The sequence below is a fragment of the Apteryx rowi genome, unplaced genomic scaffold (assembly GCF_003343035.1).
Source record: "Apteryx rowi isolate R43461 unplaced genomic scaffold, aptRow1 scaffold_141, whole genome shotgun sequence".
In the NCBI taxonomy this organism is placed as follows: domain Eukaryota; kingdom Metazoa; phylum Chordata; class Aves; order Apterygiformes; family Apterygidae; genus Apteryx; species Apteryx rowi.
In genome coordinates, this window is record NW_020447653.1 from 331,548 (window position 1) to 355,725 (window position 24,178).

Below are 24,178 nucleotides of genomic sequence, written 5' to 3' on the forward strand. Positions count from 1 at the left end.
GAACAGCAAAAACCTGGGAATATATGACCTGCCACTTGTACCGCACTGGGCTGTGGAGGGTGGTAGGAGCATTGCAGTGTCACAGTACCCAGGCCATCCCCAAGCAGCCAAGTCATAACAAACTACTAGGCACAGTGTTCTCCTCACCTTCTCCCTGTACCTGTGCTGCAATTCAGTGAGCCGCTCATCCAGCTCTGCCTGCAGAGCTTTCACTTCCACTTCATGAAGGTGTTGGAGGCGCACCATCTCACTTCGCAGGCCCTCAGACAGCTCCGCTCTTTGTTTTCTCTCCTGTTTGTTGCAAAAGTCAAACAAGAGAAGTGGCTGAGGACAGGACACGCACCCTCTGGAAAGCAGTGCCAGCCCAAGGACAGCCCAGCTGAGCTACTACAGCCACCTGCCAATTCACTGTGCTCCCCCACAGTACCTCCTCCTCGTACTGATCCCGAATCCTTGCTAGGACCTCCTGGTGCTCCTCTTTCATCCTCTCCATTTTCCTCTCATGGTCTTTTTCCACTCCCTGGCGTTTCTCTCTCAAAAGTTCACTGAGCTGCAGTGATCAAACAGAAAGAGGCTTCACCTGAACCACAGCACTGCACTACAGCAGCCCCCCACCCAGAGAGCAACTTCTCGCACAAACAGAAAGGCTGAAGTTCAGAGTACCCTGCGACCGATCACAAGATCAGGTAGCGGCTTGGGTGCTAGAAAGCAAGTGATCTGGTGAGGTGAGATGCTGTAAGAGTGTCCCTTCCCCTAACGCACCACTGTCACCGTTGGGCAGGGGACTTTGCATCTCAGACCTCACCAAGCATCCAAGAAGGAGAGAGAGTGAAGAATCTTCAGCCACCGAGGATGAATACTTGCCTCACGTTCATATTCTGTTACTTGATATGCTTTTTGCTGGACTTTCAGCTCTGCCCTCTGCAAGTCTTCACGCAGCTGAGCCTCCTCACTCCTCTGTGCCTCTGCTATCTGGGTTTGCAGGCTGGAAATGACCTGCCAAGAAAACCACCCACAGAGACATGTCACCCTCTGACAAGACCCATTTAGTGCCCTCCCACAGAGAGCAGGCAGCATGGCAAAGATCAATGTATACAGTCTCACCCCTCCCTACTTGGAGCATGTCCAAATGCTGACCCAGACCAGAACCATATTTAGGAAGTGGAAAAAATTAATGCCACCCTCCCCAGCCACATTTGGAGACTGTGGATAAAAACAATTCATATTCTAGAGATACCAGCTTGTACCTTTCGATGCTTCTCTGCTGCTGCATATTTCAGCTGCTGGAGCTCTGTTGCAAACTGCTTCTCTAGCTCATCTGTGGCCTACAGGAACATGAGCAAAAGAGGGCCTGCTGAAAAACCTCTATTTGTAGAGACGCAGTGCACAAGATGCAGTTACAATTAAGATCTATCCCTAGGCTTCAAAAACCACAACAGTCAACCCCTATCCACACCAAATTACATACAAGGTGCCTTCMCTCTCTCTCTGTTTCCACCCCAAGACATCTGGATGGGCCTGCACACCATGCTGTGCTATTCTGAGAGGACCACAAATCGTCTCCATCCAAGGACGCTCCAAGCCTTCTGGAGGACTAAAGCAGCAGTGAAAGAGCTATTCTGATCTGGTAAAATGGTTTGGCTTAGTTTGGCAAAGGCACACAATGATTTTTCTCATTTCTTCAGATGCAATGTGACCATATAAATAATGGTTAATTAATCACCATTGTAACAAAAAAGTGGGATTACTCCTCCCCACCCCAATCATCCCTTTAATAGCATGCCAAACATCTTCCCTTTACATTTTAACTGAGTCACTATTAAGCACATGTGGGTGTTATTTAATCTCAACAGTTTAACACTACAATGCAAGTCAGGTCAGCGTAACTGGCATGGGTCTGACTCTATCTGGTAATAAACAAGTCTCACCTTCTTTTTTTCCCCTTCTAATCTCTCTTTGAACTCTCTCAGGAATTGTTCCTTCTCTCGTTCCAACCCAACCATCTCATTCTGCTGAGCATCCTCCACTTCCAACTTCATTTTCTCCAAAACAAGCTTCTTCATCCCCTCCAGGTTCTCCTTCTCTGTCACCTGCAGGGATTCCCACTCTTCTCTCAGTTTTTGCAGTGCGACCTCTTGCTCTGCCCTGGTAGGTTTGCAACAAGAATGCAGAGACAGAAGGAAGTCAGACTTTGGTACTTTAACACTGGGTTGCATTTAAGAACTAGAGCTCAGAGCACAAACCACTACAGGATGAGACACGCCATCGGAAGAAACAGAGAACCAAGGCATACTCAGATTCACAAGCATATCACTTAAGGCCTTGGAAATGAACAGCTAAGCAGTCAGATGGAGAACAAAGGGAGCTGTGCACATACCTGTCAGCTAAGTAAAAAGGAAATACCAAAACATAAGTTTTCCAGTGTTTTCCTTTCTGCCTCCTCCAGTTGTTTTTATAGGCCTCGATAGCCATTACAGAGAGAGACATTCAGTCAAAGCAAGCTACACTACTGAGCACAGCTCTCCTCGAGAACGGAATTTCTTTCATTCCCATGCCCCAGAGCTGTGGCTGGGCCTACACTACAGCAATACCTCTCTGCAGGGCACTGTTATGTAGTATGCTTGTATTTAGCAAATCTTCATTAGCTCTAAAAAGGCAGAGTGGTTACCATTAAGGCTCATCAGTTTTGCCTCCTATCAACATGTGGCTCCCCAGCATGTACTGGATCAGTTACTTTATCATATTTACTACTAAAGCAAGGTATCAGCTGTGGGAAGCTCAGGTTGGCTAGTTCGTCCTCTTTAAGTGGTTGCTGGTGGCATGCAAGGTACTTCCCTCCCCAGCCAGCAGAGTTCATGTTCCCAGAGAGGGCAGCTTTCTACTAGTTGTAGTGAAACTTTTCACCTTATCTTCTCCTTCTCCGCCTCCGTCTCTGAAGTGATTTGGACTCGCAGCTTTGAAAGTCTCTCGGTTTCTTCCTTTCTCACCYGCAACTCTTCCTCTTTGAAAGCCTTTGCCAAATCCTCTTTCAGAGTCCTGAGAGATAAGGAGCAGGAAAAAAAAAAGGTTCAGGAGGCTTTAATGTCTTCAAAGCCACCTTCCCCAGGCCCACAGATCAGCTGCTGCTCCCACTAGCTGTGCCTGCYCGAGTGATGCATTCCCAAGGCTCCAGATCATTAATTCTCTTCCATACTTCCAGAATGCGGCTGCTGGTACTCGAGACGCAACCTCTGAGGATCAAACTTCTGTGGCACGTTTTTAAAATGCAGTATATCATCACAGGTGGCACCTTTTTTTTCCCCCTTTTTTTTTTTTTTTTTTTTTTTTTGAAGTAAATGAAATCAGCTCCTGATAAATGAAAAGAGGCTCCCAGCCAAGGTAGCTGGATGGATTAGCACATCTGCAAGCTCCATATTTTCATACTAGACCCATTTTTATTACTGCTTTATTACTGCTTAGACTTTTCTCCCTCCAGGTGCAATTTCTGTGTCTTCCTTTGCACCCAACACAGCATTCCCACAACATTTCATGTCAAGGTATTCTTTCTGGCTGGCTCAGTGTGCTGCTAAGAGCATAATTATTAGGGCCACCCCAAACAAAATGCAAGCCTTGAGAGCAAACCCCCAGAAACAACAGGACACAGCTCCCAGTGCTCTTCTGCTGCCTGGATTCTTATTAGTTAGGTCCCTGCACATTGGTTTGGTTTCGCGTGTACAAAGCCTTGCCCTATTCCTAAAAACCTTGTTTGGAAGTCCCTCTGTAAAACATACAGTACCAGAGTTTCATATGGTTCCTCTGGAGCAACCTCATCTCTTTTAATGTTCCAATTTCCAGTACTCTTACTGCCATTTAGCCCAGGATTTGAAAGTCTGCCAGGTGGTAAAGCACCAGACACTAAAGCACCAGGCACTGAACTGGAGACTTTTCCCAGGTTTACAATGAGAAACAGGTTCATAGTTATGCTGAAAGCTGCATATACATCAAATCATAGCTCTTCTTGCAGGACAYGAGGAAGATGCTCTCTCGTCAATACTGGAGAGAGAACTTTCCTGAGGTGGAATGTACTCTCTACACATCTACTTCATGCATCTACAGCACTGATAGCAGATCACTATTCATTTCCAGATGTGCAGATCCTCAAGCACAGGGTTGTTTGCATCAGGCAACGTCAGTCCCATGCTCCTTCCCCCCAGAAGCCTTGTTCTCGCCTCCTTCACCCACAGCTCTGCAAAGCAGCACCAAGCTCCTGCTACAGAGTTCGAAGGGGGTGACCTATAACACAGCACAAGCCTGGGGCCACCAGCAACGAAGCACAGCTGGGAAAGGCTCAGCAGGCGAAACAGGGGGGAGAGGGAATAAAAAAGGAAAGTACCTGAGGGATTTTTCTTTTTGCTGATGAAGCTTCTGAGCTTCCTCCTCCTSCTGCTGCTTCATCTCCTCCTGGAATTGCTGAATTTTCTCCTTCTTTGCTTGCAATAAACGCATTTTCTCTTGCTCCACCTCCTTCTCCAGCTCCTTGGCTATTCCCTCTAGGGATTCTTCATTAGGCTGGTTCAAGGTCTTCTCCTGTTTGATTTCCTCCTCAGGTTGCCTACCAAAAAAAGAAACCACCTTTGGCAAAAGGATAACAGAGAACTGAGCAACATGAAGGGAACAGCAACATCTCCCCACACAGTATCACCTCCAAACCAAAAATCTCAAAGACACTTGCTGTACAAGCTTCACTGTCTAGGAAGGGAAGGAATATGCAGAATCTCCACTAGTTTGCAGCCACTTCTGCTGGGCTGGGGTAGAGTGCTGGTGGGGAACACTTGCTGTTTAGCTCACAGGAGGTGAGGAATGGCAGCGTAGGCAGGTGGAGGGCACAGAGGCAGGAGACAAGCTGGCTACAGAGCTCATGCCGTCGGTGTTCCCTGCCACATGCCTGGAAAACAAACCCATTTTCACACTTCCCTGCCAAACACACTGGCCTTACACCCCTAAATTTGCAGCTCACAGGAAGAGATTCAGAAAAGTACTCTTTAGGAGGCTACTGGGGGATACACAGCACACGCTCAAGGCTTCAAGTAACACATTACCTCAGATAACAGCATGGGAGAGTCCCCAAGCACCACTGGTCAGACCTGTCATTGACCCCAGAGAAACACTGACTGCTAAATTATTAACACCAGCTCTAACAGCACTCAGGTCCTGCATGACTCTTATTTTGGCCCATTACAGCTCACCTTGCAAGGGTGACATGGCCTCACTTCATGAAGGATCTAGTAGCTATGAAATCCTGGCTGGGGCTGTCAGGCATAAAAGCAGATGCAATCAGTACCTGCTTCCAATCCAGGGACTGGCAACGTGCTTCTGATGGACCAGGTATTTTTCTGCATTTGCCATCTAAAGTGTGCTGGGATTTTGCCAGCTCTAGGCAACAGAAAGCCCTAAGCTCTCCAAAAATTCAAAACCAATCTGTTTCTAATTAAGTTTTTTCAGACATAGAATAGCAAAGTTATGAGGCCTGAAAGAGGCTGAAAGGAGGACAAAATGAACATTGGTCTAAGAACAAAATGACATTTTTATTCATTGCTAGTGAAATCTGAAGCAGCAAGGTCTCAGCATGCTCTGAGACTGCTAGGGTAAGGCAGAGCGACTTCAGACTTGCCAGGAAACAGGGAAAAAGCAGCCCCAGAAACATAGCTTTGAGTCAAAGGGAGAAAGTTCCTTAGGTAGCCACTAGTAACATCAGAGCAAGAGAAGGGAAAGGGTACTTAGGTTCTAGGGAAATCACACACCGCTAGGGCTCCCCATAACGCCACATACTCTGGGCTGACTGCAGAGACACCTCCAGAAGGTGCCAATTATCAGGCTGCTCTGCAAAGCAGTTTGGACCCTTCCACCCTTTTATCATGTTCTTCCATTTGACACATTTTTTTGTTGAAAAAAACAACCAGCCAACACAAACATTTACACAACTCAACACAACTCCTAGTAGAAAAAGTGAACTACTGCACTGGTCTCCACACCAAAGATTGCTTTTCCACTGCTTTGTCCTGAGAGATGCACTGCTTATTTTTTCCAACTTCATCTGCTGATCTGTCATTTGACATAGAAACCAAAGTCAACATAATCATTTCTACCAAGATCTTCTATTGCAGTGAAATTGCAGGTATGCATCAGCAAAGACTGTCAATTTAGTACAGTGATAAACCACTAGTTTTTGCAGGGAACCTGAGTTCTACCATCTTGTGCTCTGACCTCATTATCTCAAACCGACCAATATTCCCAGTGACTCTAATAAAACATATTTTGTTTTTTTTTTCCTCTTATCTCAGCACTACTCAGCAAGTGAACTCAGGAGGCTGTGTGAAAGCATTTATCAAAGGAGTGTGAATGCTTGGCCTTGTTCGCGACACTGGCAAGAAGGAGGCTTGTCCAAGTACACAGCAAACAGATCTTGCCCCATCCCAGAGAGTCCTGTGTCGCAGACCCCAAGGGCTGAGCTGCTGTTCCCACCCTCCCCAGTACAGACAACTGTCATGCCATGTTATCTCGGCACTCTTGCCAGCAAAACAGCTGCTTGGATTTGCATACTGAGGTGTTCGCAGTCTCTGCTATGCCCACCAAACTGTATCTCCTGGTGTGCTGACATCACACAAAAGAATACAAAGGGCAAAAAAAGGACAAAATCTGTTATGCTTACAACACCAGGGACTTAAACCAAGCCCTTACGCTTTCTGCGGGGCAGCAAGCTCCTCCAGATTGATTAGGCTATCCAGCGATCCCTCCTCCGGCTCCAGGGCCACAGCCTCTTCCTGTTTGGGGTTTTCTAAAGCAAAACACTTCTCTTCTGATGTTTCACTTTGATCCCTCTCACTTTGCAGCAGAAAAAAGGTAACAGAAGATCAGATTAGCACAGGTTAGATTCTAGTACCTGCCGCAGGTAGACAAGACAGAGGGAGGACGGGATGCACAGCCGGACCGAGAGGGGCACAAAGTCCACAGCACCAGCTCATGCCTGCCAATGGGACCCATTTGTCCAACCTGGGGCTGCCGAAGGCAGAACAAAGCTCCATCCCATTCACAGCCCCGCAAGCGCTGCCAGACTAACAGGCAGCCAAGGCTTTAACAGGTGGCTGTCAGTCTCAAAATGCTGAATCCCTTCCCTGGATTATATCCCTCTCTTTCCAAGTCCTTAGAGAATTTCCCCAAGATAAATCAGCCCTATTAGTAATACTCACACTGTGTCTCAGTTACAGATGGAAATATTGGCAGGCATGTTTACATCTACAGTCCTACTTCATCTTAGAAGCACAGAGAAGAGATGCTAGGCAAGCACGAAGTAGCTTTACAGGCAGAGAGAAAGGAGAGGATGCATAGCTGGGAAGCAGGTACCAAGTGATAAGGAGACAATTCCTGTGGGCAGAACATATTTTCAGGGACCTTCACATGAACAGCTCCTCTGAGCACAAGGCTGCGAATCCCAAGTGCACGCAGCAAGTCATTAGGAACGACTGCAGCTTCTTCTGTTCACAAGTTTTCCTGGCACAGGCAACAGCTTCTTGGCTCCCAGTGCCCAAGAATACTGTGCAACTCCGTATGGAGACTAGGAGTTTTGACACAGTTCATCTATAAATGCCACATGCTACTATTCTCAAGGAGAAGGCTTGAGAGAGCATGGGGCTCACTGCTCAGCACAGTATTTTGATCAATTCAAACAAGTCTCCACAAACAGGAGGAAAATAGTTCCCCTTAACAGTCTAATCCTCGCAGTAACTAAGAGCCTGCCTTGCTCTTGGGGTGACAGCTGTTGCACTCTAGAGTAAGTTGTCCACATACCAGGATATAAAACAGCTTAATATTGACACTTGCCCAAACAGTGACTTGCTCTAGGCCACCTTTATGGAAGGAAATGGAACAGAACCATTCACATTGGAGCTGGACTCTCCTGCCGTCGGTAACCGTGAGCCAGGTTGCCCCTAGGAGCCTTCGGCTACAGGCTCTTCCCAGTGAAGAGCTGGCAGTCCAGCATCACCGGTGCCAACCGAGCTCGGGGGCTGTCTCCGACCCCGAAAGGTGTGTCATCGGGTGATGGCTAGTGGATAGTCTTCCATAGTTAAATGCTATAAGGCACAACCCACAATGTGAACAAGTCCAGACCATCTTGGCAAGACCATTCACTTTTGCTGCCTTAGAGAAAAGTCAGATAGCTGTAAGGGAAACTGAAAAGCCAACTTCACATCTGGGGGAGAATGCCAGGAAAAGAAAGGCAGGCATTTTTTCTGCCTCCCCAGCCAGAAGCYGAAACAAAGTTGAAACCTGCTAAGACAGTACTAAGGAGGTGGGGAGGAGAAAAGTGAGAGATGGAAGAGAAAAGACCTTGTGAGAAGCTGCAGGACCTCAGGGTGTTCTGCAAGGGACTCCTGTACAGGTCAGAGCGATCAGAGCACAGCAGGGGCAGACTAGACAGGAAAGTCGTCCGGAACTAGACCTGTCCATGCCTCCTTGGTTGCCCTGACTGTTTGTACCATACCTCTTAGCAGCTTTTGTTCTTTTGCTTTGCTCTTCCTCTATACTGGCTTTGCTTTGGTCTTTTTCCTCTTCTCCCAGCTCCTGTGCCTGCAGGTAAAAGCAAACAGTGTGGAGTTTGCTGGCTCCCTTGCTGTCAAAGCCTGTCAGGAGCTTACAGTGGTTCTGCTGAAGAGCAGTTGCCGCTCTGGTCCTGCACATCAGCACTGATGCCAAGGACCAAACTGCATCCACAGGGTATTGCAGAGCGCCCAGCTGCATGCGCCAGCCTCCTCTCCCGCAGGTAACCACGAGACACAAAAAGCTGGAGGGACACCTTGGAGAAATAGTTCCACCAGCACAACAGAGACACCCGGGAGCTCAGCTCTCCAGGTTGAGTTAGATTTTGGGTTTGGGGTTGTTTTTTCAATACAGAGGATGGATTCTCTGCCAGCGCTCAGCATTTTGGACACATATCCAAGTAACACTAAACTCTCTGAAAAACGTAGGACAAAAATCTCCTAAAAAAGGAATGTCATCCACACAAAAGTGAAATAATGTGCCATGGCCATAAAGCAAATTGACATATCAACTATGACCAGAATCACAATGGGACTCAGTTCTGCCTTGCATCCTGTTCCCGAGCAGATCATCATGGGCATTATACTATGTGCAGTCACACTTGCACAGGGATTTCTGACTACTCTCTCCAGAACAAATCACTCTGGGTGCTGCTGAGGAAGCCAGCCCCCTCTTGGTAATCCACTTGAGTGATTTCAGTTGGCTTATTTATGAAATACTAAACATTTGAAATATGAATAGCAAATATTTGAATATGAAAGTCAGCCACCCCTTCTCCCACCTGCCATCTACCAGGTGCCTCTGTCCAGAGAGGTTTTTGTGAGTAGAAAGGAAACCAGCAAGCAGAGAGGCATAACCCCAAGCCAGGGAGGATCCAACTCCGATCTGCAGGCTTGCAGCCACACTGAGTGGTGGTGAAACACGCACCATGCCAGGCCCAGGAAATCGAGGCTAGTAGGTAAGGACCAGCTGATCCCACCTGAGTAAGCAGAGCAGTCAGCAAGGGTGTCAGCACWCCCTGCAGTGGGCACACACAAACATGCATTGCAGAGTTCGCCAGGGAGAGGAAGAAACACTCTCTTCATACCATGGGTCCTACATGGAAAAGCATTAACGGCCCAGCCTTCCTGCTGAGGTTTCTGGACACTAGGTCCCCAGAGGAGCTCATTCATAAATTCTGGGGACCACAGAAACAGGAGGCGAGCTCAGCCTTTGCCATGTGAGAGTGTACTAAGGGGCAGGGCCAAAATGAACACAGAATTAAAACAGCAGTAATTTATGCAAATGTACAGTGGAGCAAACAGCAGAAKGATTCCCTGCAAGTGCTGTCACCTTCCATCACATCGGCCTGGCCAGAGCTCTGCCAGGCAGCTCTCCCTCCCAGCCTCCCTCCTGCCCCAGCCTAAATAATGACTTCAGTTGCTGAGAACCAAGGAGCTCAGCAAACGCCTTCTGGCTCAACTTGGGCTCTGCCACCACTGTCTTCGAAAGTAAAGAAGCCAGACAAACGGACACCGAGATCTTCCTGGGAATAAAGATAAGCAGCAACAGAGTAATGCTGCTGAGCCCACTCCCGGGGCCCCTGTCGCACTGCTGCCCAACACGCCTTCCCAGGAGGGCGCTCCCTCCCCAGGAATCACCGGCTGCAGGGATCTCGAGACACATTTGAGAAGGTGAAGACAGCACCTGCCTGCAAGGAGCAAGAGCTGGATTTTAAGCCCTGACTGTGCAGTCACAGGAGAGTTTTGCCCCTCTTGTTGYCTCGGGACCCCCAGCAGCCCCGGAGGAAGCACCGAGTACTGCTAGCAGCTTGGTTTTCTGTCCTATTTAAATGCCAGGCTGAGTCCCACAGGAGAAATCTCACATGCTCAAGCTATAAAGGCAGTCTTGGGGGCACAGCAAAGCAGGATGACAGATAATAGGCTGTCTCCTCTCTCTGCACAGCACAGTCCCCCAGGGGCCTCAACAGGAGGGTTTCCATGGTCTCCAACATGCAACAGCTTAGACCCTGAGCCTGCTTCCAGCTCCTCACCACCACCCCCCTCAGTGCGCGGCAATGCCAGCAAAGCAGGATGACAGATAATAGGCTGTCTCCTCTCTCTGCACAGCACAGTCCCCCAGGGGCCTCAACAGGAGGGTTTCCATGGTCTCCAACACGCAACAGCTTAGACCCTGAGCCTGCTTCCAGCTCCTCACCACCACCCCCCTCAGTGCGCGGCAATGCCAGCAAAGCAGGATGCCAGCACTTTAGACACCTGTTAAGTGGGGGGTCCATTGCCAGGAGAGAAGTCAGGCCTCCCGGCAGGCAGCAGCCCACACTGCCTCTGCAGCCTACCACAGCTCCTGGCAAAGTGCACTAACCAAAAACTCCAATGCCCTGCTCCAGTTGCTGCCACAGAGGCGGTCTTTTTTTAAAGCAGAATATTTTGCCAATATGTTCAAAGCAAAGCAAGCTCATTTGTGGAAGTAAACACATTCCAACAATCCAGAATCATTTCAAAATAGCCTCTGTCTATCGACACAAAAGAGCAGCTGCAGTTCTGCAGGGGGCACCATTTCAAATCCACCTCTCTCTCCTCAAGACAAGGCTGTAATAAACTCAAAATGTGTCTGCTCCAGCAAGACATTTGTATGCACGATGACTGCACCGTAGCAAAAGGGAAAGGGGGAGAACACAGCAGGCATATGTTTTGTTTTCCCTTCACATCTGATTATGCTCATTATTAGGCACAAGAGGACAGGTGTATTCTCCAAACACAACCTAACAAACTGGATTGCTCCTCTCTGCTGGACAGGTGGTGAGTTTGTCACTCAAGGTCTCCTCCAGTGCAGCTGATCAACTCACTTACAATCAGATCAAGGCTGAGTAAACCCCAGCTGGAGCCCTGACCCTCTGCCGCACACTGCAGCACGCTCTTCCAGCCAGTGCGCTGACGAGCTGATACGGTACGGGAGAGGGGTAGCTCAGAACACTGAACAGGAATGTGGGGCTGAGCAAGCTGACTCAGTAACAAGCTGAGAAGACAAGGGTAAAACCTCAAGATGCACAATAATCTTCACTTAGAACCGCCCTATCACAGCTACATCCTGGGCTGACGTGACATGGGAAGCGCAGACACGTGCACGCATACATACGCTCCTTCACATGCCACATGGACTCACAGAAAGGATCCTATTCTTCCCTTACAAGAAAGCAGGCAAGACAACTAAAAAAGCTTAAGAATAAAGAAAGTTTCCTTATACCAAAATCTGTCAGAGGGAGTTAACCTCCTTTTCTTCCCATCTCTGCTATCATCCTCTGTTACACAAATCCTCTCCATCTGCTTAGGGGAAATAAAAGGACAAACACATTCACAAGAGAAGAAATGAAAATAAACTCTGCTTCCCACCATTTCCACAGGAAATCTATGCTCATATTGGAGGAAGGGAAAGCGCACATGCATGTGCACTCGCATTCACGCACCCCTCACAAACCACCTCCACTCCAGGTTTATGTCCTTGGTGTATCTGCCCCTCATGGGGTAGACTGTGACTACCTGCCTGTGACCTCTCTGCAGACTGGACTCTACAGATACAGCAGTGCATTAGGACTGTTGCTCTAATCCCTGCCCTGTCACAGGCAGGGCACTTCACATTTCACTTCTGTTTGCCTCTGCCAAGCCTCCATGCCAATAGTGCATGACGTGACAGCATTTTGCCCTGCCTATTCAAACATCAGTCCCTGATCACATAAATAGCACTCACCTTGCACGTGGGGCTGTCCAAAACAGGAGAAAGAATACCCACATCCAATACCTGCTCAGAAAGCCGACTCTGGAAATGCAGGTCCTATAAAAGAAAGCAGACAGGGATCAGTTTCTGACAAATAGGCATGGGTTTTGCTAGAGATCCTCAGAGGTTAGAACAAAATCATAACACAGCTTGGAGACCACTTTCACCATCCCACTGACAGCAAATCCTTCATAGCATTAGATATTTGAGCAATTAGAAAGGTTTACAGGGCACAGGCAGGCCGAGAGTCAGAGGATTGCTAGTGGCTTGATCAGCAGTCAGTTGGGTTTCCTATTTCCCCATGTCTAGGGGTACAGGCAGACAACAGAGTTTTTGCAGAGCCACCTGCCTGGACACTGAGAGATGGGGTGATGTGTGTGACACTCACTAAACCAGCAGGGACTGGCTTGGCCACTGGGAGTGTGTTGTACAGAGGGTCTCTTGCACTGATAATCCCAGAGGAAACTGTGATGCCACAGGACTGCAGTACCGCACAAGGAGGACATCACGGCATTGCTACAGGGCACCAAGCTCTTTCTGATGCAGGCTTCCATGCCACAGACCACGGCATGCAGAGATGACAGATGGCACGTCCAAAGCTTGCAGCAGATCCTCCCCCACCCTCTACTGTTCTTATTTCTGATACTGTTGCCGATTTTCTGAGGGACTTTTCCTAAAAGTCAGATCCTGCAAGTTGCCCACAAGCTATTCACTCTCCGAGATAATTCTCCCAACGGCAGAGTCTCCATGGGTTCACGCACTTGGCTGCACACGCAGGGGGGAGCGTGTGCACGAGCGCGCATGCACGCATGCCCACAAGCAAGCACTATCAACGGTATTGTTTGACGCAGCAGCCACTTGCCAACATGCAGGCTTGCACTAACACTGATAAATAATGATATTCTCGGCCATTTTCTGGCCGTGCTGCCTCTGGTCCCACTGGCAGATGGCAGTGGCAGTTTCCTGTAGAGATGAAGAGATGCTGACGGGCATTTTGCTCCCCCCATCTCAGGGCTACCCTCCTGCACGTTCTCCCTCTGGGACTTCCAGGAGCCAGGACTCCCAGCCATGCGGACTCCCCTTAGAAAAAGCTGCTCAGTCCCTTAAAGCACAATTCTTACATTGCTTATGATTTCTTTTTTGCAATTATCTGAGTGCAGTCCCAGCTAAAAATGACCTACTTTTCCAGGGATATTATCTCACACACAGATGGTATCTGCCCTTTTCTGCAACCTCCTCTCCTGCTTCTCATCACACCTGTCCCACTCTTGACTGCACGAGTACCACAAGCCTCCTCACCACAAACAGTACGTGTGCCAGGCCCTCACACAGCAGATCTGTGAGTACTACTGAGTCCCTCGCCTCGGTTTGGCTTCTCCCTAGGCAGCAGAGCCTTGCAGTTAGAGGAAGGGTCTGGAGCAAGAGCTGGTTCTCCCAAAACTGCTCCCTAAATGCAGCTGGTCCTTGGTCAAGTCACTTCCTCTAACGAAGCCTGTGCTTGCTCAGTGATTTGCTAAGCACAGCACAGCTTCAGTCGTTCAGGAACCTTCCTCAACGGCAAAGGCAGCTAAGCGCAGGATGACCTTGCTGGTCTGTGCCACAGCTGAAGGTCACTGCTTAGCAGTTAGGGAGTCAGGGCAGTAAGACTGCAAGAGATGGCCGAAACATTAACTGGCTGCCCGTTTGCAGGGGAATGCTAAGTCCACACCCAAGGGACAAGGAACTTTTAGTGACTCACCACAGGCCGTATCAGCTCGTGATCTGAACGGTTAGAAGCTGGCAAGTCCTCCCCACATTCGCTGGTCTCGGATGCCTTTGAAAGCTGAGAGAAGATATGCATTACAGAGTGTACATGGGTTACCCCGCTGTTTCATTTAGGCGTTTCCAACAAAAAGGATAACAACTGATTCTTGGAAAACAAATCTGGTCTCTATATACCATAGATAACATACCATACCATATTTCTTTCCATAGGGAAGGAAAATAGCAAACATCCAAGGTGACTGATCATCACAGGAAAGACACTTCTAGGGGTGTGACCCACAAGACAACCACAAAACACCACTTCACAGACAGAAAGGACTGGGGAAGGGAAGGGCAGGGGTAGGAGATGGGGCTGAAGAGGGCAAAGAGGTGCTCTTCAAATATTAAAGGCACTTGTCCCACTGTCCTCTGCTTCTCCTGCAAGGCTTTTCACAGCTCTGAGAAAACTCCCCAGTCCGCCCAGCAAATGTGTAAAGCCATATAGAACAGTATCATGATTTTTCAATGGATTTGAAAGTACAACACCTGACATTGCCTGTTTGCAGAGAGGACTCCTATATTCCCAGTCACCATGAAACATATGTAGCTGTTTAATGKGCTAACACCCATGCAGTCCTGCTGACTTCAGCAGGACTCTTCAGACGCATAAAGAAAGCATGCAGGTAAACGTTTGTGAAAGTGAGGCCTGGAGTTTCAAGCTCCTCAGGACAGGGCGTGTTTTCCAGGCTCAGTTTTATAGTTTATCATTTCTTAAAGACATTGCRAATCTATGGGACTAGACAAATTATCAAAATTGGCAGGAAGGAAGCTAGATTGGAAAGAGATAATTTACCAGGTCTCATATTCTAACTCTCCTGGAAGACATGGAACAAAGCTGGATAGGGTGCATTTGTTTGACACCCCAGATGCAGGGGCCAGGTTGTTCACCCATCTGCACCTTGTGGTGCTTCGTGGCTCATTGCTTGCTGCACAATCCTCAATCTCCTTGGAGACCGCGCAATCAAGTACCTTGTTTCAGCTCTTCTGCAGTCTGCCGTTTTTTGGTTTTCCCCTCAGAGAGCACTAGAAAAGCAGTGCACGGACTGGAAGGTATTACACTTGGCAGGCTCAGCCCGCAGCTCTGGAGCCAGAGCCCAGGCATAGTCCTTCCCCGCTCTGACCTCACGCTTCCCTATCAGCATCCTTCCTCAGAGCTGTAAATATCACAACTGGCAGCTCACTTTACACTTTTGCCCCATCTCTGCATAAGCTGAGAGAAACAACAGAAGGAGAGAAACAAAGCAGTACGGACAGCTGGGCTTGGTGTGAACTTCATTATAAAACCTGCTTGCTTAGTACAGATGGCAGCACTGAAAGCTGAGACTTATTTCTCCTCTAAGATTTGAAACACACGTCACAGTTCAGGGTTTTTGCCTGTCAGTTGCTTTGGACAGAACTTTGTTACATGCATAAAAGAGTGATTTCCTATAGCTCAGGACTAAAGATGCCGATTTGGGAATTTGAAGCGCTTGTATCCCACTGAGGAACACACTGCTGACTAGGAAAGCACTTACGCTGAGCTAACAGAAAATGAGCAAGCGCTCAAAGTGCTTTCCTGAATCAGGGCCTTACAAAGCTGCCACAGCAGCCTCCACACCAAACCCAACCCATGCAGGCAGGGCTCTTACTTTGCCAGCATCCAGCCTGCTGTCTGTTTTCAGATCAGCTGCTTCTTCCCTTATTTCATTTACAATCTTTTCATCAACAGACACAGTGTCGACGGTGACAGCCAGGCTTGCCAGCTGATCTGCCTCAGCAGTTCCAGCGTCTGGAGATGCAGCTCTAGGTTGCCTGGGACTGCTGGGCACATCTGTCCCGGCTGCTCCCATTTCCCCCAGAGACTGTGGCAACTCATCAACTGCAGAGACTTCACCTTCCACCTCAGCATCTTTCTTGCCCAGTAGTTCATTCCCAGCGAGTTTACCATCAGACTCCTCTTTGTTCTGGCCAGACAGGCTACTGTCAGCATCTCCAGGAAGGACTTTAACTGGAGTCGGAGGGCTCGCATCGTCAGCATCCAAGGAAGACTCTTGCCATTCTTCAGCGTGTCTCAATTTTAAAGACTCCCTCTAGGCAGCAAGTCAAACAAGATTATAGCTACAACATTCTTTACTCCTTCTCTGAGAGGATGCTAGGGTCAAAAATAGCATAGGTTCTCCTACAGCAAGAAGCAAAATCACAAAGCTTTGGGTGACTTTAGCAAGACCAGCTTGATTTATTTTCATGCATTCCCTTTCTAAGACCAGGAACTTTGTTAAGACAAACACATTCATTTCCCGGTAACTGGAAACAAGCTGAGGCTTGTTTTTACTCTGTTGCTTTCATATTTATGGGGTCCCAGTGGATGAGAGTCAGCAGCGGATGCTGCAGAGACTGTTGGCCACTGGGAGCACCTTAGATGCTCTGCAGTAGGTTCAGTCATGCTTGAACATTCAGCATGCTCAGTAAGAGATGAAAGTTTGCAGAAGACTGTTGCTGGATATTTACCTTCTGCCTGAAAAGATCACCAAGGAAGGGCAGACAGGACGCAACCATTCCACTTCCCAGTGAGACAAGCTCAAAGGCAGGCACTGATTTAAACCACCACTCTTTGAGCTCAGAATGAGACCACCACTAGTCAACACACGAGACTAAGAGAAAAGGATCCATGGCCAAATGACAGAACCATCTGGCCTTGGGAAAAACAACCCTGAATAAAAGCTTCGTCACCCAAAGATTCAATCGCCTCTCCCAGCAGTGGAGAGGCCCACAAAACTCGCAACGAAAAGTGCGATAGGCAGGAGGAAGCGGGGAAGGGTTCCTTCATCAGTATGCAAACAAAACTGCTAGCACTTCCTACTTTCTCGCTGTTTTATTAATGCTGTGGTGTCTTGTCAAACATTAGCTGCATCCTGCGTACAGCGTGTACCATACACAGACTGCATATTTTAACAATGTATTTTTATCAAAGTGCAACTGGAATGCTGTCACTGTTAAACACGGAGTGCTGCAAACCGAAAGAATCTCTTCTAGCATATCATTTGTCTGAGAGACCTTCTCAGGGCTGTGAGAGTCATCRATCAAACGAGAGAGGAGGACAGAGCAATCCAATCACTGGGTACTTTCCAAAAAACCTGCAGTTCAGAGTCTCACCTGCAATTTGCTGAGCAATAAATGAAAGCTTACAGCCYGTTTCCAGTTCAGTGCCTGGTTAGCAGAGGCACACAAACACACCACTGAATCAGTGGCCAGCCACATCAGGCTCTTCAAAGGTTTTGGCAACATCTTTATTCCAGAACCCAGAAGAAGTTGCACGCAGGTGTCATTTCTTTAGTATGACACCAGTGCACCAGCCCTCATTACACTGCTGTTCATCTGGGGATTAGTGTATCTGGAAAGGCTAGACACCAGTCATGCTCCCTTTTAGACAGACTTGTCTTGGAGCTTTCATTAGGACCCTTCCCTAGGACATCTGACAGTACCAAAGAACAGACATGCCAAATGAGACCAGCCAGGATTCTTAGACTTACATAAAAGTAACCAGATATCTGGTTATTTTTTTTATGTTTGCTCTGTTGAGGAGCACACACAACACTCACCAGAATATACCGGTGTATCCATTAATACTGTGCATACAAAGAGATTTCTCTCTGTGCAGATTCATCTCACTTACTAGAATATCCCAGAATAATTTCTTTAGCTGGTAGCATCCTATTTTAAGGACAGAAACGGATGAGATTTTTAATGTTATACCTTAATGATCATGAACCCAACTCTCCGGAAGAGGGAACTGTGCAAATCAGACACACAGGCTTTCCTCTTGCAAAGATGGACATTTTTTTCTATGGATTTCAGAGCTAGGACAAGTCATTCAGGTTATAATTGACTTTAGCTGGTCCTTTCACAAGCTGTAACACATTTTACCTGCAACTGAGTGACACTAAATGGTATGAAATTCCTGCCCATCAAATACATTACCTCCAGACTGAAGGACCCAGTGATCAGCATAAATCTAGAGAGAAACACATCGATACCAATTGCACGAGGTTTTAGAAAGTCATCTCATCCAGAGATGAACAATCAGTATGAACAGCAACCACTAGAACTGAATCCTACTCATCTCAAGAAACAGGATGACTATGCCAGCTCTTTAGATTTAAACAATTTGAACGTGAGAGGTCACAACAACAAAAATTTAGTCTTCTTTCTACCTTTGAAAGGGGGGAAAAAAACAAAAAAAAAGAGAGAAAACTCATATTGCATACAGAATTGCTCTGAACGCTGAATGTGCTCCCCCACAGGTTCCTGAATTCAGGCTGTTCTCAGGCACAGAGGGACAGAGCGCAGGTTAGGTTTGGCAGACCTCATCTGGGAAGCATTTGCTTGTTTCTTACACTGATACCTCTTCCCATGAATGTAATACTTCAACCAGCAAAAGAAACAAACCAAACAACAACTCAATGCACACCACAATGTTAGAAGCAGCCTATTTCCTACTGCATGCGAAGCTTCAATGACATCGTGCAAGCAGGCCCGTGATGTCAGAGAGCCGCTCATCGCCTCTCTCAGACTGCCAGCTCCCTCCGCGGGGCTCTGTCGGTGCTGGAGATCGGCTTCAGCGACATCAGCTAACCGGCTGCCACAGTTCTCCTCCCCGGCTTTGCTGTTCTCCTAATGGGTGGGGTAACACATCTGCTAGCCAAAATTCACAAGCCACCTTTCTGAGCTCGCATTTCAACTGCTTCTCTCCTCACTCCTACCATACAGCACAAACTAATATTACCAAAAAAGGCATTTCACATTTTACTTCTTTCTCTTTGCTGATGTTATTGAAATAGAAATTATAGTCAAGAAGAAAAGCAGGTGATTAACTGAACTAAATGTCTGACACTCCTCATCTCCTAAAATAAATCATGGGAAATGATTTTGACACACTGGATCAAGCAAATGGTCAGGAGGAGCGCTAAGAGCGCCTGGGGGTTCGCTCAGCCCTCTTGCCTGCCGTGTTCACAGAGCTGAGGCACCCTCCGAGGGGCCGCGTGTACCAGGCCTCGTGACCTCGCTCTGCTCCCCAGAACCCTCCACCACCGCCCGGTCAAGCTCCTGCCGCGCTGACCTCGCTCCGCTGCGCATCCCCGCAGCCGGAGCCTAGCACCCCGACACACCACCGACTTTCCCTCCAGCTGCCTCCGCAGGAGAGATCTGATGTGGCTCTAGACAAACAACGAAAGCAGGGGGACAGGATAAGGTCAGGCCCCTGGGACAGGTCTGCCCTGTGTATCACCTAGCGGAAGCACCCTCGTAGCAGAAAGCTCTCCAGCTGAACAGCTTTCCAAGCTATACCCAGGAGCTCACAGGCCCAAATTCCCAAATGTCAAACTGTTTATGCTCTGCATGCTTTACTGCTGCTGCTTTTTAAAAAGTCAAACTGCTGGCCAGCTCAATGAATTTGCTGTTCTACCAGACAGGACTTGCTCCGCTTCCCATGAGTACTGTCTCACTATAGCGGTTCACCATCCTCCCTGTATGAACACATCAGCCATTCCTCCCCTTTAGCTAGTCATGCTTGCACTGATATTTTATGGATGTCTTAATTTCCTGGGAACCAGCAATGCTGCTTCCTGCACATACATTTCTGCAATAACACGTATGCTGTATTGTGCAATGTTTATTTACAGAGACAGCTCCTTTTCACACATTTCCATCTGGTAAAAAAGCCTTGCATTTTAATTTCCCACCACATAAAGGACCCCTTGACTCCAAATGTTTACCCAGAGATTGACCTGTACAGAAGGCAGAGTACTAAAGCTTCCCAAACTGCAAGCAGTACAGTCTGGGGATCAGTTCTGCTATCATGTGTGATCCTCTCTCCAGGCATCCTCTAAGAGATGCTTCCAGGCCTTTTTCCTCCTCTTGCCCCTTTCAGCAGTACCCCAAAGTTCTTTCATATATTAAAGCACAGTCTTGCCTGTCTGCAGCAATTATTTCATCTCAGGAATTCAAGAGGCAAGAAAACCAGGTTCAGATGATAGCTAACCCCACAAATAGCCAAACCAAGCTCCCCAAAAGAGGCACTCTTTTTAAGAGGACACTCTAGCTATTGGGTACAAACCTCCCACCTCAAGTTTTCCAGCATCTGCCTTGGGTTTCATTTTCCAGTACCTTTTCCCCGGTTATGTTACCCCTTGCTGCAGAAAAGCTCACTGAAGAGGGTAGCATTTCTTTCCGGCTCTCCTTCCTCTCTCACAGACAGCTTGTGCCATCTTCATGCAGCTTCCACTCTCACCCATCATCCTTGCATCTCAGCAAGCCACTAAATCCTCACTTATTTCCTTCGAATATGGATATTCAGCTCTGATCCACAGACTACATTTCATCAGCTTTTTCATCAAGTCACCCCATTACTTCTCAGACTGCCCTTCTGCAGAGCCTGTTTAACAAATCCTTTCCTCCTCTCAGTTTTGTAATGAAGCTGGGGAATGGCTTGGGATGCAGGCTGAGAGCTCGCTCATAGGAATGCTTTTCTACTGCCACCTTATGGAACTACACGTGAATTATGTTTTCCAGTGGGGCACTAATAACTTATCAGGACTGAGATATCACCCATCTGGGTTACCACTTTTCAAGACAGAGCCTAGCTGTTGGGTGGCAATTGCCATTTTATAATAGAATCCTGAAGCCCTGCCGTGTCACTGAAATGCCAAGAGAACTCTTTGTTCCTGGACACATTAACATTTCAGTGATGAATTGGGCCCCGGCAGGCTTCTTGTTGTTTGGAGATGATGAGAGAATTGGGTCTTTCTTTTTCACATCCACTTTAACACAGCCTTTGCAGTCTAGGCCCAGCACTGTGAATGGGTTCTTCAGCAAAGTACTTTACAGCTTAATTTTTCAATGCTGTGAAATGGAAATACCGTAAAACATTTTAAAAGAAATTAATTTGCCTTTCAGATACTGGAACAGAATTTTCAAAACGATGAGAAAGGATTAATGTCAGTGCAAACAGTCGGGCTGAATCACTAGAGCTGCTTGCAAGACACTTCCCATTGTCCCCTTGTCATCTTAAGCCTGATCACTGCTAAGAAAGTGCAGGCAAAGAGCGCGCACCCGCAGGGAAAGCCAAATGTCTGCACAGGGCCATGCCTGTACTGAACTCACTGCTGACGCTCAGTGTCTGAGGGAGAGAATTTATCAGCAGTGCAAGAGGAAAGGAAACGAGTTTTAGAATAAACTCTCCCTCATCTCTCCAAACAACACCACTGCAACTTTCTACACTCTTGGGAAAAAGCAATGAGAAAACAAACCCTGCCTCTTCCTCAGCAACCCTTCCTCCCCACAGCAGGCCTACTGACACCTCTCAGATATGAGATCTCCTTTCTGCCATACCCTGGAAGAGCTGGTTTCCAGCTTGCCCATCACACCTACATGGCTTTAACTTTCTCTTTCTTCATTCAGAATACAATGAAACTCCACCCTGTGCAAAGATGCTGGCTGCCCAAACCCCACCTACCTAGCGGCAAGCATTCTCCTCCAACTACGAACCTGCCTTCCGATACCCGCACTGTTGTCCCTCTACAGATTGCATCTGGCTTCTCATACACTCCACCCTCGCACTCCTCCCCACCCTGCTTTTGTGCCTTCCTCTCCATCAGAGGAAGGTCCCCCTCCAGGTTGTTACCTCTCATGATTTACACATGAAACTAGTTTATCTGGTGCCTCTCCTGTGCTCTCGCTCCTGCAGCCCACGTGCTGACTGTGCCGTACCATAGCTCCTCTTCTACTCAGGCACCGTTCCACATGCCTGCTTCACAGCACCTTCTGTCTTACCTCGCATTCAAAGCTGCCTCCCAGGGCACTGATATCCATGTGCAGGTTTTTGAACAGTCTTGCAGTTCCATGGAGACTCTAAATATATTCAAAAAAGGAAAAAGACACAAGTGAGTTCTGATCTCTGCAATCCCCTTTCAGGCCACACAGGAAGAACTCAGGATTCATGAGGGAGCAGAGTTATAGCAATACACCAAAGCAAGGAGCCTACAGTCAACTCATTTTGGAAATATATCGTGGCAGATGTTGATTTATGGGAGTAAGGGGAGAAAACAGGATTAGATAGTTTTTGGAGACCAAACAACACATACAAGAAATGCAGTGCAAGTTAAAGCCCAAAGCTCTCAAACTGATCAACCATAGTCAATCAGCTATCACTGCGGGTAGTATTACAGTTGAACATTCCCCAGGGCTTTATGCACTGTGCTTGTAAAAACATATTAAGTGCCAAGGCACACAACCTACCTCATTCTCACTTTCTTCCTCTTCACTTCTCCTTTTATCTAGAGCCACTGCATTTAAGGAACCTTTCTCATCACAGACCAGTCCCAGCAACTTCTTGGTCTGGCTGGTGGGCTTACAGGTCTCTGCAGGCTGTGAAGTCAAAAAGAGTAGAGGAAGTCAGAGGAAAGCTGAAGTGAAAGGGGAGATATGAACCCACTGAAGCACACAACAGCAGTGTCACTCCAAGTCACCAGACTTGCAAACYAGTCAGAGGCAGGCAAGCTGCTGAATTATGAGAATCTGCTCAGGGTTACACTGCTACCCTTATTTTGCAGAGCCATGTCAGGAAAGAAGATGAAACGTTCTTTACAAGGTTGCGTTTTCCCTTACACCGGAGGGTCTTATGCTACAGAAGCACATCTGTAAAACCTTCCTGTGCCTCAAAACACTGATTCAGCCAAGAACAACTGTAGCGGATGTGTTCTCTTTAGATCACTTTGTTGGAGGTAGAAAGTGGCGCACAGCCAGTTCCACAGAGTGAACTGATTACAATAAAATGATTGAAATCATCAATGACAATCAGAACTTAAGTCAGCTAGGAGGAAACCTTCAATGAAAGTGTTGATTTACATCACGTTTTGCATTTATTTTTTATTTTCCTTTAAAAGGTCAATGTTGGTTACTACATAAAACATTTTTGTTTTGTTGACCCAAAGGACACATTCCATACATATTTATTCAGTGTGATTGTAAATCTTACATTTATCCAGATATTTGTTCTTTTACTTTTTTATCTTAGTAGCTAATAGTGAGTGAAAACATTAATCATTACAGAATAACATTCATTCATTCAGATTACATTAGCTGTACTGTATGTCATGCTGCACTTGGACAGAAATTGAAGTTCAACTAAAATGAGCTAAAGAGATTTTTTTTCAACAATTGAAACAATTCTTTCCTTAAAGCTGCTAAATATAACAGAAGAAAGCTCAACACAAATCTAGCACTGGGTTCCCTAGAAACAGCAAACAAAGAGAAATATAGCAAGAGAGAGAGAGCAGGGAAGTGATATGTTCACAAACAAAAGTATTTCAAAACTGAGGACAGATCACAAACGCTGTCTGTTAAACTTCTAAATATCCCTGCAATATTCTGCGACCTCTTGCAAAGTCCACCTTTGAGGGCACATTCCCAAGGAGTCTTACCTGAGGTCCTCCTCTGAGCAGAAGACTGGAGTCCACAGAGCTTCCCACGTCAGAGTTCAACGAGCCACGAAGGACACCAGCAGGAGAGTCCACAAGGCCACGCAATGGTGCGAGATTCCCCAAGGGAGCCTGCACGGGTGCCAGCAGGGTGCCTGAAGACTAGAGTGTGCAGAAGGGGATCCATTGGGAGGAAAACATGGGTGCTTCATTTACACTTGGTATTCTAGAAAGAAAGCAAGCGCCTTCCTCTCCAAAGACTATCTGCTAATGCTGACCCTACCGCCACTGAAAAGCTGCTGGTGACACTCAACAACAAGCAACTACCAGCACATCAGATGCCTAAGGAATAGCAGGCTGCTTTGCTCATTCATTTTGTCCCTCCAAGGATCCATCTGAATATGGTGATTTACTTCACCATAGCAAGGAGGGTGATTCAGAAAATAAATGGGCATTATTCCAAAACTGAAGTGAAAGGATAACTCACTTCAGGACAGCCACACTAACTCACATACACACATGGCATGCTCTAGGACAGGCTCTCAATCAGCATCACACCATCCTAGGCAAATGGGGCA

The 24,178-nt window shown here is 47.4% G+C and overlaps 1 protein-coding gene across 14 annotated transcripts in view; it reads right to left on the minus strand.

The window, feature by feature from the left end:
• Positions 1 to 24,178, minus strand: part of CEP164 (centrosomal protein 164) — a 56,921-nt gene that overhangs the window by 24,395 nt on the left and 8,348 nt on the right. For 11 of the 14 annotated variants that reach the window (XM_026058004.1, XM_026058012.1, XM_026058010.1 and 8 more), the window contains 15 exons: positions 23,604 to 23,762; positions 22,420 to 22,548; positions 21,955 to 22,032; positions 15,777 to 16,217; positions 14,084 to 14,167; positions 12,319 to 12,402; positions 8,519 to 8,604; positions 6,718 to 6,861; positions 4,373 to 4,591; positions 2,905 to 3,036; positions 1,929 to 2,145; positions 1,248 to 1,325; positions 865 to 996; positions 428 to 550; positions 148 to 291 (listed from right to left, as the gene is read on the minus strand). In XM_026058004.1, coding sequence (XP_025913789.1) covers positions 148 to 291; positions 428 to 550; positions 865 to 996; positions 1,248 to 1,325; positions 1,929 to 2,145; positions 2,905 to 3,036; positions 4,373 to 4,591; positions 6,718 to 6,861; positions 8,519 to 8,604; positions 12,319 to 12,402; positions 14,084 to 14,167; positions 15,777 to 16,217; positions 21,955 to 22,032; positions 22,420 to 22,548; positions 23,604 to 23,762 — 2,250 coding nt within the window. The remainder of the gene's footprint in view (positions 1 to 147; positions 292 to 427; positions 551 to 864; positions 997 to 1,247; positions 1,326 to 1,928; positions 2,146 to 2,904; positions 3,037 to 4,372; positions 4,592 to 6,717; positions 6,862 to 8,518; positions 8,605 to 12,318; positions 12,403 to 14,083; positions 14,168 to 15,776; positions 16,218 to 21,954; positions 22,033 to 22,419; positions 22,549 to 23,603; positions 23,763 to 24,178) is intronic. The other 3 variants (XM_026058008.1, XM_026058006.1, XM_026058009.1) reach the window with 3 other exon arrangements.